This window comes from Hylobates moloch, unplaced genomic scaffold (genome assembly GCF_009828535.3).
Source record: "Hylobates moloch isolate HMO894 unplaced genomic scaffold, HMol_V3 SCAFFOLD_1, whole genome shotgun sequence".
NCBI lineage: Eukaryota > Metazoa > Chordata > Mammalia > Primates > Hylobatidae > Hylobates > Hylobates moloch.
In genome coordinates, this window is record NW_026652276.1 from 69,465,576 (window position 1) to 69,482,675 (window position 17,100).

At 41.8% G+C, this 17,100-nt stretch overlaps 1 protein-coding gene across 5 annotated transcripts in view; it reads right to left on the reverse strand.

Moving 5' to 3' along the window:
- RAPGEF4 (Rap guanine nucleotide exchange factor 4) overlaps positions 1-17,100 on the reverse strand; it is a 333,867-nt gene that overhangs the window by 75,970 nt on the left and 240,797 nt on the right. For 4 of the 5 annotated variants that reach the window (XM_032755350.2, XM_058441092.1, XM_032755353.2 and 1 more), the window contains 4 exons: positions 16,472-16,525; positions 16,056-16,162; positions 11,599-11,720; positions 9,839-10,022 (listed from right to left, as the gene is read on the reverse strand). In XM_032755350.2, the coding sequence (XP_032611241.1) occupies positions 9,839-10,022; positions 11,599-11,720; positions 16,056-16,162; positions 16,472-16,525 (467 nt within the window). The remainder of the gene's footprint in view (positions 1-9,838; positions 10,023-11,598; positions 11,721-16,055; positions 16,163-16,471; positions 16,526-17,100) is intronic. The other variant, XM_032755351.2, reaches the window with a different exon arrangement.

Genomic DNA, 17,100 nt, shown 5'->3' on the forward strand with positions numbered 1-17,100 from the left:
ATCCTGCAAATCAGCCCCCAGACTGTTCAAACAGTAATGAAAGGGTCCCAAGGACTGAAGGCAATTTGGCTTTCAAGAGTAAAGGGAACGCTGCCCGAGCAGGAGGAGAGAACTCCCATGCACCTTCATAAGAGTCACCTACAAGGCTGGGGAAGTGAATTGACTCTCTGGCTGCTCTGAGTGGCAGCTGGTGAATGTACCTGGTCTTTACTTGTCCTTCTCCAGATGTCACAGGGAGAGATATTAGGCATCCCTGCTTCTTTACAAATCTGCGTGGTGCCACATTGATGTGGATTTGTCGGATCCTGCTGTGGAAAGGCCTAGTTTCTGCAGGGGATGCATTCTGGCAGCAATGTCTAGTTACAGACAAGATAATAAATGGGGATGGATAGGGAAGCAGTTTATACATTAAAGGATGGGAGGGCTCAGGTGATATTGGAAGCTGCTGGTAAATACAGTTTTATCAAGGAATTTATCAAGGTCAGAGACAGAGCTCCTCAGTTATTGGAACGTGGATAAAATGAGGGATTCATCCAGCCACCAAGCAGCATATTGGCATGGCCCACGGTAAAATATGCAGGTAAGAAAGCAAATAACCCAGTCCTCTAGACCTGTCACCTAGCAGACCTTGGTACAAGGGGAAAATACCCAGAGAAATCAACATTATAAATATCTACATAAGCCGTGGTCACGCTTCGAGGTTTTTAAAAAAAATGCTCTACTTTTTTGTGTGTGTGGGGTGGGGGATGCTTTATTTTTGATGCAACGCTTCATCTCAATCCACCTGATTCTCTGACTTTTAAGTCCTTTCTCAAACTTGGACCATTTTCCAACACTGTTAAGATCTTCTTAAGATCTCGCTTCTTCCACTTCCCTTAAAGGAAAGTTTAGTGCAGTTTTGCACTTCCTTGTCTAGCAAAACCAGCAGAGCATGTTTTTTCTTTGCCTCACCTCTCAGGACCCCTGCTTCTTAAGTGTCAGAGACATTCCAGGAACCTGGTGACTGCACATTTAAAGTGTCCTGCCCAGCTCCAACTGCTCAGCTCCCTGCCATGCCACCACCCCCCACCTTATCTTTAACCCCAAAAAGGACATTTTAAGTTCCCTTTCTAGTCCTAATAGCAGAGCTTGTGTACACAGGGATCCTTTTCTGCTTTGTGAAGTTAGAAATGAATACAGTCTATTACTGCAATAAAGGGGAAAAGCTTTATGAATATTTGTGAGAAATGAAGTCATCCCTGTCAGGACATGGGGTAAGGGTTCCATAATTCACGGCTTCTGAGTGCTAAGTGTTTTTAGGACAATGTGGTTTGATCACATTTAGAAACTGAATATGCCCAGCATTCTTCCAGCAAAAGTGTTTACTACAAGGACACTCAAGAGTTTAACATTAAACCTTTTAAAAGGTACAAGTACAAATATTTTCCTTTAAAACGCCTAAGCAACAAGTTGAGAAGCACAAATAAATTTGGATGGAGTCAGACAGTATAACCGCTTGCCTTTGAGGATGAACTATACATGTGAGATGGAAAATGCAAATGTTTTTTGAGAAGGTGCTATATGAATGCATTGTTACTTTTTCCTTGCAAAATGTCAATTCTTAATTAATCAGGGACATAGATTATCCATATTTTGTGGTTATTTCACTGCTTATTCAGTAAATTCACTAGTGAGGACACGCTTGAGGCAACCTAGGAGAGAGGAAATAATATTGGCAATGAAAGAAAAAAAAGAAGAAATAAAATTGGACTTGGAGTAAGATTTGGATCAGTTCCTGGTTCAGCCACGTATACTGCTGTGTGATGTTGAGAAAGGCACTTGGTATTGACTAAGCTCAATTTGTCTGTCAGGACACAGTGGATTATCATGAGCCATATTTAATTCACAGAGCCTTTTAGTGGTTCAAAGAGGGGATGGATGTGAGACCACTATATAAACTATACAGTGGTATTCAAATATTAGTGATTAAGTTTTGTTTGTGGTTCTGGCTGGAGGGTTGCTGTGGAATAAATTGACTCTTTCCAGAGCTGTGGGTTTTCAGTGTTTTTTATGTGATCTTTAGACTAAATTTTCCAGCAAGTCTTCAGAGGAGCTGTGAAGAGAGGCAGATTAATTACAAGTTGGGTGCCGGATTTGGCAAATAAAAATATTGCATGAAATATATCAGAACATTGTTTGTTATTCATCTGAAATTCCAATTTAACCAGGCATCCTGTATTTAACCTGGCAACCCTAATCATATGGCAATTAAAACTATAAAGCACTTCATTTCTGTGCAATCAGTTTGACAATGGATTATAAAACTTTAGACCCATATGGCCCGTTGGATTCTGCTCCTGACAATACATAGTAAAACTCAGGACATAAGATAAAAATAAAAGAATTATAGGTTCCAGAAGCATGTAACTCTCTCGGGAAAGAATAATTTTCATCATCATTTTAACCCATTATGGATTAGTAGCACGCCTGGGAATCTGCCATGCTAGAGGACTTTTTTTCCACAGTAGATGGTGCACTCCATTCTGGTCTATATGGTAATAATTTAATGAAATTAGATTAGTCTGTAATAATCATTTTATTTTTTTGAGATGGAGTCTCGCTCTGTTGCCCAGGCTGTAGAGCAGTGACATGATCACGGCTCATTGCAGCCTCCACTTTCCAAGCTCAGATGATTCTCCCACCTCAGCCTCCTGAGAGCTGGGATTATAGACATGCACCATTACGCCTGGCTGATTTTTGAATTTTTTGTAGAGACGGGGTTCCACCATGTTGCCCGGGCTGGTCTTGAACTCCTGGGTTCAAGTGATCCAGGTGCCTCAGCCTCCCAAAGTGTTAGTGTGAGTCACCGCACCCAGCCTTGTAAGAATTATTTTAAATTGGATTTCCACGACACCTTTCCTTTCCAATGCTCAAAGCATAAACCCATGAGTCCATTCTGAAGCCCCTTTGGACCGTGGCAGGTTATGGTAGGGCACAGTAAAGAGCACAGGCTCAAGAGTCAGGCAGATCTGAGTTGAATCCTGAGTCTAGTGCTTTGTGGATAACCATAGGCAAGTGACTCAGCCTAAGCCTCTGTCTCCTTGTCCATAAAATGGGAGTAATATTACATAACTACCTCAGAGTTTTGTTGAAGGAATTGAATTAAGTAATTGTTTAGCACAGTGTCTAGCACACAGATGCTCAATAAATGATGGCTATAGTTAAATTCAGTTGGCACTTGTGTTTTCATTTCCAATCTATTGTGAAGTAGGGAGAGAGCAAGCAGGTATTATTGAATTCCTTTTATACCTTAAGAGACTTGTAATCTGAAGATGTTAGATGATATAATGGTAAACTGGTAAGAATAGAACCCAGAGCTCTTGTGCTCAGTAGTATTTTCACTTCATTTACAAGACTCTTGGGTCAAATACATGCATCTCAAAGGCTGTCATTTCAAACTACAACAAATATAATCTCATAAAACTCAGTATCTGGCTTTCTGTCTTTAGTTGGTCCCTCCAGCCTATTTTCTGGAGATAGCACAGAAACCAACCTATTACAAATCTGATCACACCACACCTCTCTCTAAAACTCTTCAGTGGTGCCCCAAATGACTATAAAATAATATCCAACGTACACAGAGGGCATGGCAGATGCCCCCACCAACCTCAGCCTAACTCTCCAGCTGCATCTCTTAGTGCTCCTGTCTGGTCACTCCCTCAGTGTGAAACAGTTTACAGTTCCCTGTGGGAACTTTCCCAGCATCTTTCTGCCCCACGTGTGCCCCTGTCCGGCTAGGAACTCTTCCTTTGTTCTGGGAAGAAGAGTATTAAAATATTATTTTTTTGCTGCTCTTAAGAAGAAAGGTGCTGGGTCCAGTGGCTCATGCCTATAATCCCAATACTTTGGGAGGCTGAGGTGGAAGGATTGCTTGAGTCTGGGAGTTCAAGACCAGCCTAGGCAATATAATGAGACCTTGTCTCTACAAAAAACTAAAAAATTGGCTGAGCATGGTGGCATGTGCCTATAGTCCCAGCTACTCAGGGGGCTGAGGTGGGAGCACCACTTGAGCTCAGGAGGTGGAGATTGTAGTGAACTGAGATCACCCCACTGCACTCCAGCCTGGGTGACAGAGTGAGACCCTGTCTCAAAAAAAGAAAAAAAAAAAAAAAAAAGAAAAAAAAAGGGCTTGAGAAACAACCTAAACATCCAACGATCACAAACTGAATGCATTAAAGAACATTCAGAGAATATACCTATTTAAAAGCTCCATCCTTAAAGGATATTTAACTTTAAGAGAGAATGCTGATATGTTATTAAGTGTAAAAAGTTAGGAATTAAAAAATAACTAAAGGGATAGGCACCGAAATGTTAACAGTAATTAACAGAGACATGTGATTGCAGGTATTTTTTCTTCTTTTTTAACTCTTGTCAGTGGTTTCCAAATTTTCTCCAATAAAGAGATCGACTTTAGCAATAAAATGTCATTAAAACCTTGAGGCAATCTTATAATAGACCCTAAACTGTAGATGAGCAGCTAAGTTCATCCTCTCCTCTCCTGAATCTGAATCATAAAGGTAGCAATCCAATGGTTGGTTTCTGGCCATGTGGATATGAGGAATAAGAATAAATTGCTTTTGTGGGGAGAGGCAGAGAAATGACCTACTTAATGCAATCATTTATTCAGGTAAATTCTACAAGCTTTCACTTGTGACGCCAAAATCTTTCCAGTAAAGACCAAGGTGAAGGTCGCCATGCAGTGAAGGAAGGATTCACAGTGACTGTCTTACTTCAGAAGCCTAGGTTCTTTCGGTCGTGCTTTTCTTTTCATCTAATTAGCATTTGAGATGAACTTCGTAACTGTGGACATTCTCTTGACACATCCCAGCAGAAATCAAAACCCTAACCACCACCAATTTTAGGCTTGCTAATCTGGAATCCCCTGAAGAAACAAATCCCTCTATAATTACCAGGATTTTAAATTCCACACCCTGAAAAAGAGTTTAGACAAATAAAGCTCCTATTAAAACAGGCGCTGCTAATTAAGACACAATACACAGGCTCTCAAGCGCCCTCTAGAGCAAGTGCGTGGAATCGAACAGCAGTGGGGTAGTCTCCAACCAGCCTCTGCAGGACAGCCTTGCATTTGGGCAGCCAATTAAGGGATAAACAATACCCTCCCCACCCCCGCCCACAGTATTTTGCCTTTATGTCATTTAATCTACCTTAAATTGTTGCCTTTCAACTTTACGCCCTATAGCATATGTTTGATATGAAGCCAATGTATCTCACGTTTCCATATTTCTTAACGCCTTAGCAGAGTATGGGCAGTAAGAAAACAAACAAAAAAAAAATTTCCAGGACCTTTGAACATGCTCTCAGTTTTCAGGAGCAAGGTGCTCAGATGGTCTCTTCAAGACAACAATGATACTGGCAATTCTTGACCAACTAAGCTTGTTTTCTTTCCGTTAAAGTAAAATTAAGTAGTAGCTCCAAAGATTATTAGCAGGTCAAAAAAAAATGGGGTATGTGTGTACGTGCATGTAGAGTTGGACAGTCTGTCTCCTAAAATTAGATTCCTTTCACTTTCCCATCTCTCAGAGCTCTTATTCCAGCAGAAAGAGTCAAAAGAAGAAACCGCCAGCCCAATTCCAATGTTTACAAAGTTTCAAAAAACCTGGGGAGATGGGAAAAATCTCAAGGTCACCTGAAATATTAATTTATCACATAAAATAAATGAACTCAAGTTTCTGTGTTTCTGACCCAGTTGGAAGATTCCCCAACTTCCAACAATTCTCTTATATATACATATCTTTCCCTCTGCTCGGGCCCAAATGACTTATCTCTTTCTCAACTTACTTAGGCTTCTAGGCTGTTAGGCATTTTCAGAACTGCAGACCTAAATTTTGATTTGTGAAATAGTATCGACTTAATTGTCCTCCCACCTTTAGGCTGGTCTCTGATAGACCATCCTGAACATTGGAGCCTATGTCTCACTTTACTTGGAAGGAGTGGTTGGAAGGCTTGTACAGCAGAGCGTCCTGCCTCCTTGAAGCCTCTTTTTTATCCACAGTTGGCCTCAAGTTTACAATACTCTGTTTACCTAGTCACTCCAGATCCTTTTATTCATATTTCTCTAACCAAAGTACCTGCTCAAAGGAAGCCAGAATGTACATTTCTACTGGTAAGAGTACCCATTATATCTACTTGCTATAGGGCAGCCTCTTGTTTTTAGATTTATAAACAAAGCAAAATCAAAACAATGAGCTCGGAGAGCTCATTCTGTGTTTGATGGCCCTGTCTCAGAGCTACAACAACAGCACCGTCAAACTGTCATCGTTCTGTAGCACTTGCCCCCAAATGCCATCCAGGTCTGCACCTGTGAAACCAGGACGGGCATTGTGAGTCACTCTGTCTGCCACCACATAAAAAGCTAATTTCACATGCAGAATGTATGTGTTTTTTTTCAATACCAATAGCAACAAGAGTGTGCCAAAAAATTTCCCCTGAAGCTCTATTCTGTTTTTTAAACTACAGAACATTCTTTCATAGTTTGACAGTTAAAATGCTGCAGTTAATGTAATAAACAGAGAATTTTTCTAAGTAGCCTGTCAAAACAAGTGACACTTTTTTTTTTTGCTAGCAAGTCTCAGATTCAGAACAATAGGAAGTACCTTTCAAAGCAACATCTTCATTATACAATCAAATTCTCAAAGTAATCTTCTCATCAAAGAATATTGTGTTATTTCTTTCCCAGTAATTATCAGAGTTCTGTAACCTCTCCGGCAGTGGTGACTATTATAAAGTGCAGCTGTGCTGAGTTTAAAAGTCGGGGGTCCTACCCTGGTCAGTATGAAGCCAATGCATCTCATGCCTCCACATTTCTTAGTGACTTAGCACTTTCGGCAGTAGAAAGTCAACATTTCCAGGACCTCTGAACATGCCCTCAGTTTCCAGGAGTGAAGTGCTTAGTTGGTCCCTTCAAGGACAGTAGTGATACTGGCAATTCTTGATCAACTAAGCTTGTTTTCTTTCCACTTAAATAAAGTAGTAGCTCCAAAGATTATTAGCAGATCCAAAAAAAAAAAAGGGTGTGTGTGTGTATGTATGTGTAGAGTTGGAATATCTGTCTCCCAAAATTAGATTCCTTATTTTTCACTTTCCCATCTCTCGGGAGCTGTTATTTCAGCAGAAAGAAAACTGAAGAGTTCCAGAAGTGCCAGCCCAATTCCAATGTTTGCAAAGTTTCGAAAAACTTAAGAAGATGGGAAAATCCCAAGGCCACCTAAAATCATGTATCTTGGAATATTTGTAAAACCTGTACTTTAACAACTAGCAATAGAATGGAAGAGTGTCAGCTTTGGAATGTAATATTCTGTGAAGAATCTGGGCTGCCAGGGATCAATGCAATTCAATGGTGTATGGAAAATAAAAGGAAGCACAAGCAGCGACTCCCATTTCTCCCAAGGTGACTCATGAAAACAAGCTCTCACGTCTCTTGTGAAGGGTAAATCAAACAATTAGCATGAATGTTCCTAGCATACAGCAGGCACTCAATTGATGATTGTTGGATCTCAATCTAATTTGGGAATTCCTCTCCCATTGAATTATAAACTCCCCAAAGGCAGGAGCCATTTTATTACTTTTTTCTTTTAATCTCTTTGGTAGATGCTCAAAAACATTTGTGAATCAGATGGCATTTCTGCCTCCCTTGAAGCAAGTTAAGAGCTGAGGGAACATCAGCTGGGACTGTGTATTCACACTTCCATTCATTCATTCATTCATTCATTCACTCACTCAGCAAAGGTTTACTGATGGCTTATGTGGTGTAATGCACAGAGCTAGGGATACAGCCTTACTAACTTCTACACCAGGTTAAACCCTCCTCCACACACACTACATCTTCCTCTGTAGCATGTAATGCAGCTGTGATTAAATGATTGCTTGCATAAGTAGTTGCTTAAGGTTTATCTTCTGCGTTAGACAGAAAACTCCAAGGAGGAGAAGGCTTCTTGTTCAATGCTTACCTTAATGCCTTAGCACCTAACATAGTATCTAGAACAATGTAGGTGCCCAATAAATGAACAAATGCAGTAAAATGAGATCTGTCTTTGCCTTTAAGAAACTCATAGTTGACTGCAATATTTCTCCATGGGGGCATTGTTCTCAGGACAGCTCTTTATTGTGTTGGGTTCCTAGGTACTGCGGTGTGTTTGGCAGCCCTTGGTCCTAGCCACTGCCCAGTGAGTGCTAGCAGTGGGCCCCCTCCTGTGCTTTGACAACAGCCCTTAGGGGGCTGTCCCACCTCAATTCAGAACCACTGCATATGTTGGCTTGGATGCAGGTGGCAGCAAGGAGGACAACCAAAAGGGGATGGACCCAGGAAATGATGGGGAAATATGCAGGAGGGACAGTGGGACAAGAGGGGACAAGAAAGAAAACAGGGCTTAAAATGGTGGTGTTCATCTGAGTTCCCCAGGCCCCAGGGATTCTCTTGTGCCTCCTCAGCCACGCTCTCCTACGATCCTTCAGGGCAGAGAAAGCATACATTGGCTGGGCAGGTTTCTTGGACCCCACTCCTGCTTATGTCAGTGAAGCTCTTGCTTTGTTTGATGTTTTGGATTTTCCTGTTCATCTTTTTGTGTGAAGAAAGGGTTTTGAGGCGTACAGAGCGGAAGAACGTGGTTCTAGAGTTAAGGATGATAGTATCTGCTGGGATGAGGGGAGGCCCTTGAAACACATGGTGTGGGAGAGTCAGACCCACGAGAAAGTTTTGACAAAGGGGACAACCCTGAGTAAGGGCAAGTGAAAGAATCCTGGGGAAAGGAAATTAAAGTGCCTTCAGAGAGGCTACTGTGGGTTGGTCTGAGGGGCAGCCCCTGGGGAGGCTGGCCTGAGGGACACCTCACTCTTGGAAAGCACCCAGCAGACACCCAGGACATGTAACATGTAATGCCCTTGTCTAATACAAGACTAATACACCAAGGTCGGCCAAACATGACTCAGAGCTGACATCCACAGCTGGCCGACGCTGGCTGCGGGGCAGAGGGCGTCTTCATTTCCAGCCGAAAAACACAAGCCTGTGTGGTGGTTTCAGATGCAAGGGCCAAGTCACCACTTACTGAAAAGGTTTCCCTGAGGATCAGGACCACACGTATGCTTCTTTATATGCCCCATAGCAATTAGTGGAGTGCCCTGCATCGAACGGGGGTTTAATAATACATTCTTCCTGAGTGGATCTGATTCAACATTTCAGAGTCCTCAATTGTAGGTGGTGACCTGCTCCTGAAGGTAAGGTGGGTTCAGCTGAGACAGAAGGGAGAGACTGCCTCAGTGGCTCAATGGGGGCCTTGATAGGGGTAATGCAGTTGTGGTGTGCTCAGAAGAATGAGCTTTAAGCTGAAGAACAGAAGCCTCAGAGAAGGGTAACAGCATGTGCTGAATGAGTGAAGGAACAAATGAACGCAGGCCTGGGCGTGAAGGTTATGGCCCTGATGACCTCTGTCCTGTTGCATTAGGGAGAAAGGTGCTGCCACAGGCTGGCATAAAAACAGAGCAGTTTCTGTTTGTCATTGACCAAAGGTCATTTAATATGGGGACTCAGTTTTGACAGCCAGAGCCAACTACTGACAACCTCTACAGCTTTAACTCACGCAAATGGAAAATGGAGCTGTGTGGATCAAACACAAAAATTAAAATAACAGAGACGAGCAGTGCTGTGGCACCCTTCAGCTGCTCCCTTTTGTTCCATGGGGGATGGCCAGGGCTTTTGAGAGCAGCCTTGTGTCTCTCCTCGTGGTAAGTCTATGCACTAGGCGGCCTCGGGACCTGGAGGGGTGAGCCACGAGCTCTCACTCACGGTTTGCGGAGGATCATCCTCATGTGGGCGTCGGGGCCCATCTGTGACAGCAGCAGCAGGGTGTCCTGGAGCTCCTCATCGCACTCCTTCTTCTCCTCCTCAGTAGGCAAAGGGGCATCCTCGTGCTCATCATCCAGAAATCGATAGAATAAATATTTGTCTTGGAAATGGTGCTCCTGGTCCACTATGGGGAACATGGAAGCATGTGTCAGCTGCAGCACCTCGGCCTCACAGCTCCGTTTATTAGAAACAAATGTAGGGTGTCAGGCAGGAGGGCCAAGTGGCAGCAAAGCCGGGAGCCTCCTCACCCTTCTCACTCTGCCCTGCCCAGACTGTGCAGCTGGAAGACATGACCTCGGGGCTGCAGTCATGCACACCACAGCCCTCTCAGACCCACCCATCTCCTCGGCCTCTGTGGGACTCCCTTTGAGGACCTGCCAGCGTTTCTGAGATGAACACTTTGACCTGCAGAAATCGCCTTCCCGATATTTTCTAGGATGTGGGACCTGTGTCCCAAACAGGAAAAGAACCAACTACCAGGTCATGTTCTTTCACAGCTTTTGAAAGTACAGGCTTTAAAAACAATCTGCTTTGTCAGGATCAGAATTTATGTTATTCTTTCTATATGTACTGTTTATCAACTGTACTGTCTGCACTCTAGAAAAAAATGTTAGTATAAAATTAGTTGTTTGAACAAAGCTGACCAGACTAGGTTTCTAGATCATATACTGGTAGAAGGATTTTGTGGTAATTTTCTTCCAAATCTGATGTTTTGAAGATTTTTCCTCTTGTTCCTTTAAACAGGATTTAAATCTGGTAGGACAAAGACAATGAACGTGGCTCAGAATCCCTCATGTATATGTCTTAGAGCCTTGAGCCCCTTTTCAGGATGGGGCATCAATACTCTCAAAAGGTAAAGACAAGCATTAGATCCCTTGCTGCTCAAAGGGTGATTCCTGGAGGAGTAGCAGCAGCAGCATCTGGGAACTTGTTGGAAATACAGACTCTGAGTCCATTCCAGACAAGCTACATCAGAATCTGCACTTTAACAAGAGTCCCAGGTGACATGTATGCACATTAAATTATGAGAAACACTGGCAAAACCATTACTAGATTCCCAGGTGTTGGTAAATGAAATGAATGTTTTTAATATTTTGTCTGTTTGGAAGTGTCTTAAACAAATGGCATGAGAGTTTGGCCAGAGTTACATGCCAGTCCTGAAGAGTTACTCTGTTCAATTATAGCCCCTGCAGTTATCAAGAGCCACAATTGCAGAGCACATTCTTGATTTTAAATATGGTCATCCCGTGGGTATACAAATTGGCTCTCCCAGACAGCGGCACAGTTAAAAGGCAGCTTCCGAATTCATTACTCACTTTCATGTCATCAGCCCAGCCACACACTTCACTGCTCTTCATTCTGCCCCTGCATCAGGATTGCTATGCACTGCTCAGAGTATAATCACACTATCAATGAACCGTGAATGCAAACTAATAAACATAATTGGAACTGATGCACTCAGGCTGCAATTTCATTTTCCTTTCATACATTCTCCCAAGTTAGGAAGGTACAATGGTGGAACACAGCAATCAATAGCATCTACTTGCTGCATTTGTATTGCTAAATGAAGATGCTAGCTCTGCAGGTCCCTAAAGGGATCGTAATTCTTTCTTGCCCGTTCGGGAGTTCAGCAACTACTTACCCAGGGAAATGCACTTAGCATTTCTTGAGAGTTTTCCAGGGACTGGGGCTCATCTTACCATGGTTGAGAACACCGTCTTCTAACAGGACTTGCCACATGCCAACAGCTTGAGTCCGGGAGTGAACGCATGGTGTCTGCTGCATCATCCAGTCCACCAGCTCAGTTCCCACACAGCATTGTCTGAGGAGAGGTGAGACATAAAGGGTGGGGAAGTCACCTCTTTTCAGATAGAGGATGGGAGATGGCTTTTGAGAGGAGAACCCACCAAAGGGCTTAATGGTCTCCTACCAGAAGAGGTCTCATGGCAAACAAAGCACCACACGCGGTAGCTTCAGGTTCTCAAATGCTAATACAAGCCAAAAAAGCCACTCAGCTCATGAGAGAACTTTAAAGCAAGCCTGGTTAAATGAAAGCATTACAACTTGCAGCACCAGGGGAGACCAGGGGGCCGCTAGAGGGGAGATTGTCTGGCAAGCTAATCAGAGGAACAGAAACTCTGTACTAGTGAGCCGGTCCCAGAAAATCTCAGTACAAGATAGAGGCAAAGCAAAATACATGCTGACTGACTGAGTCTTGTGCCGAATGAGTTAATGTTTATGAGCCACTCAGAGGTGCTATGAAAGGTGCCGTATAAGTGCAAAATTATATAGCACTTTATATTTTCAAGTAATACTACTGATCTTCCTTGGAGGGGTGTTGGGAGAAACAAGCAATTAGCGATGCAAATCTCTTTGAAAAAGTTCTGTGTAATGAGCATTAGCACTTCTCCAGAGCCTGTCATCTGAAGAGCTCCAAATGCTTTCTGGCTTCCTGTATATTCAGACATTAGTCCACAAGATGCCCTTCTGTGGTGAGTTGGTCTGGATAAGCAAACTGCATACATTAGTTAGGAAATGCATAATTATACACACTCACATATTCGGGAATACTGAAACTGCCCATGGGGTGAGGGAAGGGGGCAGGTATTCACAACATGATGGTTCAAGAGAGGAAATGGAATCTTGAAGTCCTAGTGATGGCTCAATCCCAAGGGATGATGGAACAAGGCAGGGAGTCACAGAGCAGCTGGCTGCCTGCAGCTGGGACTGAATCACTGGTGGCCTCCCCTCTCATGCTAAGGACAGCGCCACCTCTGGGGCATGGGCTAGGGAGCTCCTCTCTAGCTGAAATTGGAGGAGACTCATGGTTCTGTGCCACTTTGGGAACAATCTTGAAGTGGCGGGAGACATGAGATACAGAACTAGGTCTGCTGCTTAGCTATGTGACTTTGGCCACATGGTTTCAACTCTCTGGTTCTCACTTTCCTTGCCTGTAAAAAAAATAAAAAGAAAAATAAATAGGAGGAGCAAATGATGGCCTCAAAGCCTTTTCCAGTTCTAATAATTTTAATCTTAGACCTCTGACATCTATCAGAGGAATCGTAGGATTCCTTGATTTGGGTTTGACCCTGACTTCAGAATATTTCACAGGGAGGGTGTACTGAGAAGGCCATTATATTTCCAGGACTGCCCTTATTACAGTCTATACCCGCACATTAGAGCTTCAATGGGCACAGTCACCTACTTATAAATCATTTTGAACCAAACATAAGACCTTCCAAAATATTTCTTTCCTAATTTGAGAATTGATTAATGGTAAAAATCATGTAAAAATATATAAAATCAATTTCATTTGGCTTTTAATTCAATGATTACCTTTACTAAAAAGACTACACAGACTCGAGATGATCCCAGAGCATCTGATGAGTCCTTACAAAGGGTTTAAGAATCTTGCAGTCAGAATACTGAACAAAGACACACAGTTGTGCTACTTGTAGCTGATGGAATCACAGGTATCCTTTCCATTAATGATCCCTAGATGATTTAGAATCGATAGCAGACCTCTAGTATAGTGATTTTGGGGGGTTATGCTGCACCTGGAGAGGCTTCAGCCCCCTAATACTGTGGCAATAATATAATGGAGTGAGAAGCAGGAGGGAGAGAGAGGATGGAACTGGAAAGTATAAGATCTGGGACAAGGAACTCAGACTGTCCTGCAGAAAAAAGAAATCATGCTTCTGGCTTCCAGTTGAGTCCTGTGGTTATTCCCAATAGGTCATTAATTTGTGTTACAGGGCGTGGAACAGACATAACACCTATATTTCAGGGGTTTAAAATCTTAGTACGATGGAGCACGAAAGAGATTATGGTTTCTGACTTCTAGTTTCCATTATCTATCATCAAACATGACATATTTTAATAAATTTTCCCTAATGCAAGTCAATACTTGGCAAAGCACAATCACATCTTAAATTAGGGAAAAAAGTAATACAATTTTGAAAAGAAAAAGTTCCTTTAACCATATGAGATCTTTGAGATCCCCTGAATGAATTTAAAAGGTTGAACTCTCTCTGAAGACATATGACACATTGATTTATTTATTTTAACCTTTACTTTTCTTAAAATTATAGCAGTGTGTAGGGGGCCTGATATGGTTTGGCTTTGTGTCCCCCACAAATCTCATCTCAAATTGTAATTTCCATGTTTCAGGGGAAGGGCCTGGTGGGAGGTGACTGGATCATGGGGGCAAATTTTCCCCTTTTGCTTTTCTCGTGATAGTGAGTGAGTTCTTATGAGATCTGATCATTTAAAAGTGTGTGGCACTGCCCCCTTCTCTCTCTCTCCTGCTCTGCCATGGTAAGATGTGCCTGCTTCCCCTTTGCCTTCTACCATGATTGTAAGTTTCCTGAGGCCTCTTAGTCATGCTTCCTGTTAAGCCTGTGGAACTGTGAGTCAATTAAACCATTTTTCTTCATAAATTACCCAGTCTCAGATAGTTCTTTATAGCAGTGTGAAAACAAACTAATACAGGTCCACAGACTAGAAAAAGAATCCCCTGCGGTGTTGGAGAACAGGACTTACAAATGTAAACATCCAAAATAGTAGTTAGTTAATATCAGCATAAAAAGGGCTAAGTAATCAATCTGTCCTAAGAGACGGAATGTGTCTTAAGCGGAATATGCTACTGATAAGACTAAGGCACTTTCTCAAGTCCCAACTCATTTCCAAAATTCTGTCAACAAGAGGCCAATCTAAATGTAACACACTGTCAATTTTGATCTTGTAACATATTCATGCCAAATGCAAGCAGAAGAGTATTAGTTTGCATGGAGTATAGAAAAAATAATCAGAAGAGGAAGAATTTGCAATATATTTTTTCTATCTCTGTCCTTGAGAGGGAAACTGGATCTTGAGGCACATATACTTGGTAGGTTTGCTTTAAGGTGAACCTTGTAGATACCAGATCTAGATCACATTCAACTAACATTTACTAAGCACTTATTTATGCTCAAATTCCTGAACCAGAACCTTTATAGATTCTATCATAGTTGGCAGAAGACATACATCTTTCATGGTAACTTTGAAATTTGTATTCTAGCTTTTCAGTGTGTCTTATGAATTTGGTTCCTGTGAATCAAATAGGTTTTGACTCATGCCAATGCTGATGGGTTCTGAGGTCATGTCTAGGCTAAATGGGAAAGAGAGTCTCACTGATTGCTGAAAGAGGGCTGTCATGTCTGAACCCTGAGTTTGGGAAGACAGAGTGAAGGCTTGTGTGCCACATATTGGCAATTCTAGTTCCTCAACACTTGCTGAATTGATAAAATCAAAAGTTAGGGATTAGACTCGAGTTCTTAACTGGCCCACCATGGTTCAGTCATCCCAGAAGGTTTGGCTAACCATGAAACCTCTGTCTTTATCTCTGTCATTTCTTAACTCCAGTGATAACCATAATTAGGAATCCATATTCTATATGAATATATATGTGATACAGAGTTGTGTATCTTACTATATGCATGCTAGGATGGAATCCTACATTAGAAAATAAGCTCTGTAAAGGACTTTGCATATTTTGTTCACTGCTGTATCCTTAGAGCTTGAAACACAATAGTGCCTGGCACCCAGTAAGTGCTAAACTTGTGAATAAATGATGACTGACTGAATGAAATGATCACTGAATCTGGAAATCAAGCAACCTTGGTTTAAATCCTGGCCCTGCCACTCACTAGACTTGTGATTTGGACAAGCAAAACTAATTTCTCCAAGCCTCAGTTTTGTTATCTGAAAAATGGTCATACATGTCTAGCAGTGTTATGTGGATGAAATGAGCTAATATACCAAAAGGGACCTGGTACAGGTCTTTGAGTATAAATAAGTGTGTAGTCATTGTTGGTTGAATGTGATCTAAATCTAGTAGGCTTCCTAAAAGTCACTAGCAAACAGAAATTACAAAAATTTTCTTCTCTTTGTTCATCACAACTAAACCAATACCCAAGCAACTTAGTTTAGGAGGTGCTGGGAATATTAAGGATAATTAAACAACTGCAGTTAAGCTGAGACAAGCCTAATCTTCCAGAGCCTGAAGGCATTACAGAATGGGCTGCGCCCACATGGAAAACAGGGAGAAGCATTTTTGTTCCATTTTCAGTAAACATGAATGTGAGTGGGGCACAGCCTTTAGAATTAGCACACATACCTGTATGTCTTTAGGTGGTATTTTCTATCTCTTATCATGTGAGGTGCTCGAGAGAGAATGGCATTTCGTAAAATTTTTCCAGCTCTGAGGATCTTCTCTGAAGGGACCTGGATTGTAATCAGGTGGAAGGAGGGGAGGAGAAAGAAGTGTTTATAGAAGGAAAACAAACCAAACAAATCCTGAAACCACTTTCCAATCTGACTCTGGCTTGGAAAACATAACTCAATCAGTACATTTACTTTGTTCACTTGTGTGATATGTCACTGGTTTACGTTGAGAACTGAAACACCGAATATCTCCTGTCTCTAGAAAATGTATCAGAGGCTTCCTGATGTGATCCCCTGACATATGGACCAACTCCAGAGGTACTTAAGAAGCTAGCTCAATGGCTCATCAACCCACCTACATCCCATTACCTTGGTAATGGTGTTAGCAGGACGAAGAGGAACGTGAGGTTCAATGAGAGGTGTCTGAAAAATAAAATGTTAAAGCAAAAGAAAATTAAACAAAAAGTTCACTGAAGAAAATTATGGGTTGGGGGATAATAAGAAACATCCATTTTTTATAAAACTCAAAATATAATTTAAAAAAATAAGAGATAAATTCTGCCTAAGAACTTGAATGCATAGGCATTCAAAGGGCAAAATTAGACCATTCAATTTGCCAACATTTAAATATAAATTATTAAAAATGAAAAAACCAAATAGATAGGAATGATTAGATGTTTGTAGGCTTCATGAGAAGAGGAAATAAATATCTATTCAGAGCCTAACAAACATCAGAGCAGAGGAAAAAGTAAAACAAGATAAACATAAATGGAGATTAAAATGACCTGTCTCCGGGGGTGGGAAGAAAGTATTGATATGGGATGGAAATGAGCTATTTCATCTCTCTCGTGTAGTTAAGATTCTTTTTCTGCAATTTGTATTTTTAGAAATAAAGTTTTAATTTTTAAATGCGACTTCTTGGCGGTTCTATGCACTCAAGCTCCTAGAGCCCACTGAGGCAGTTAGTACACTTCTCTTTCTTCTACTTAGTACAAGTT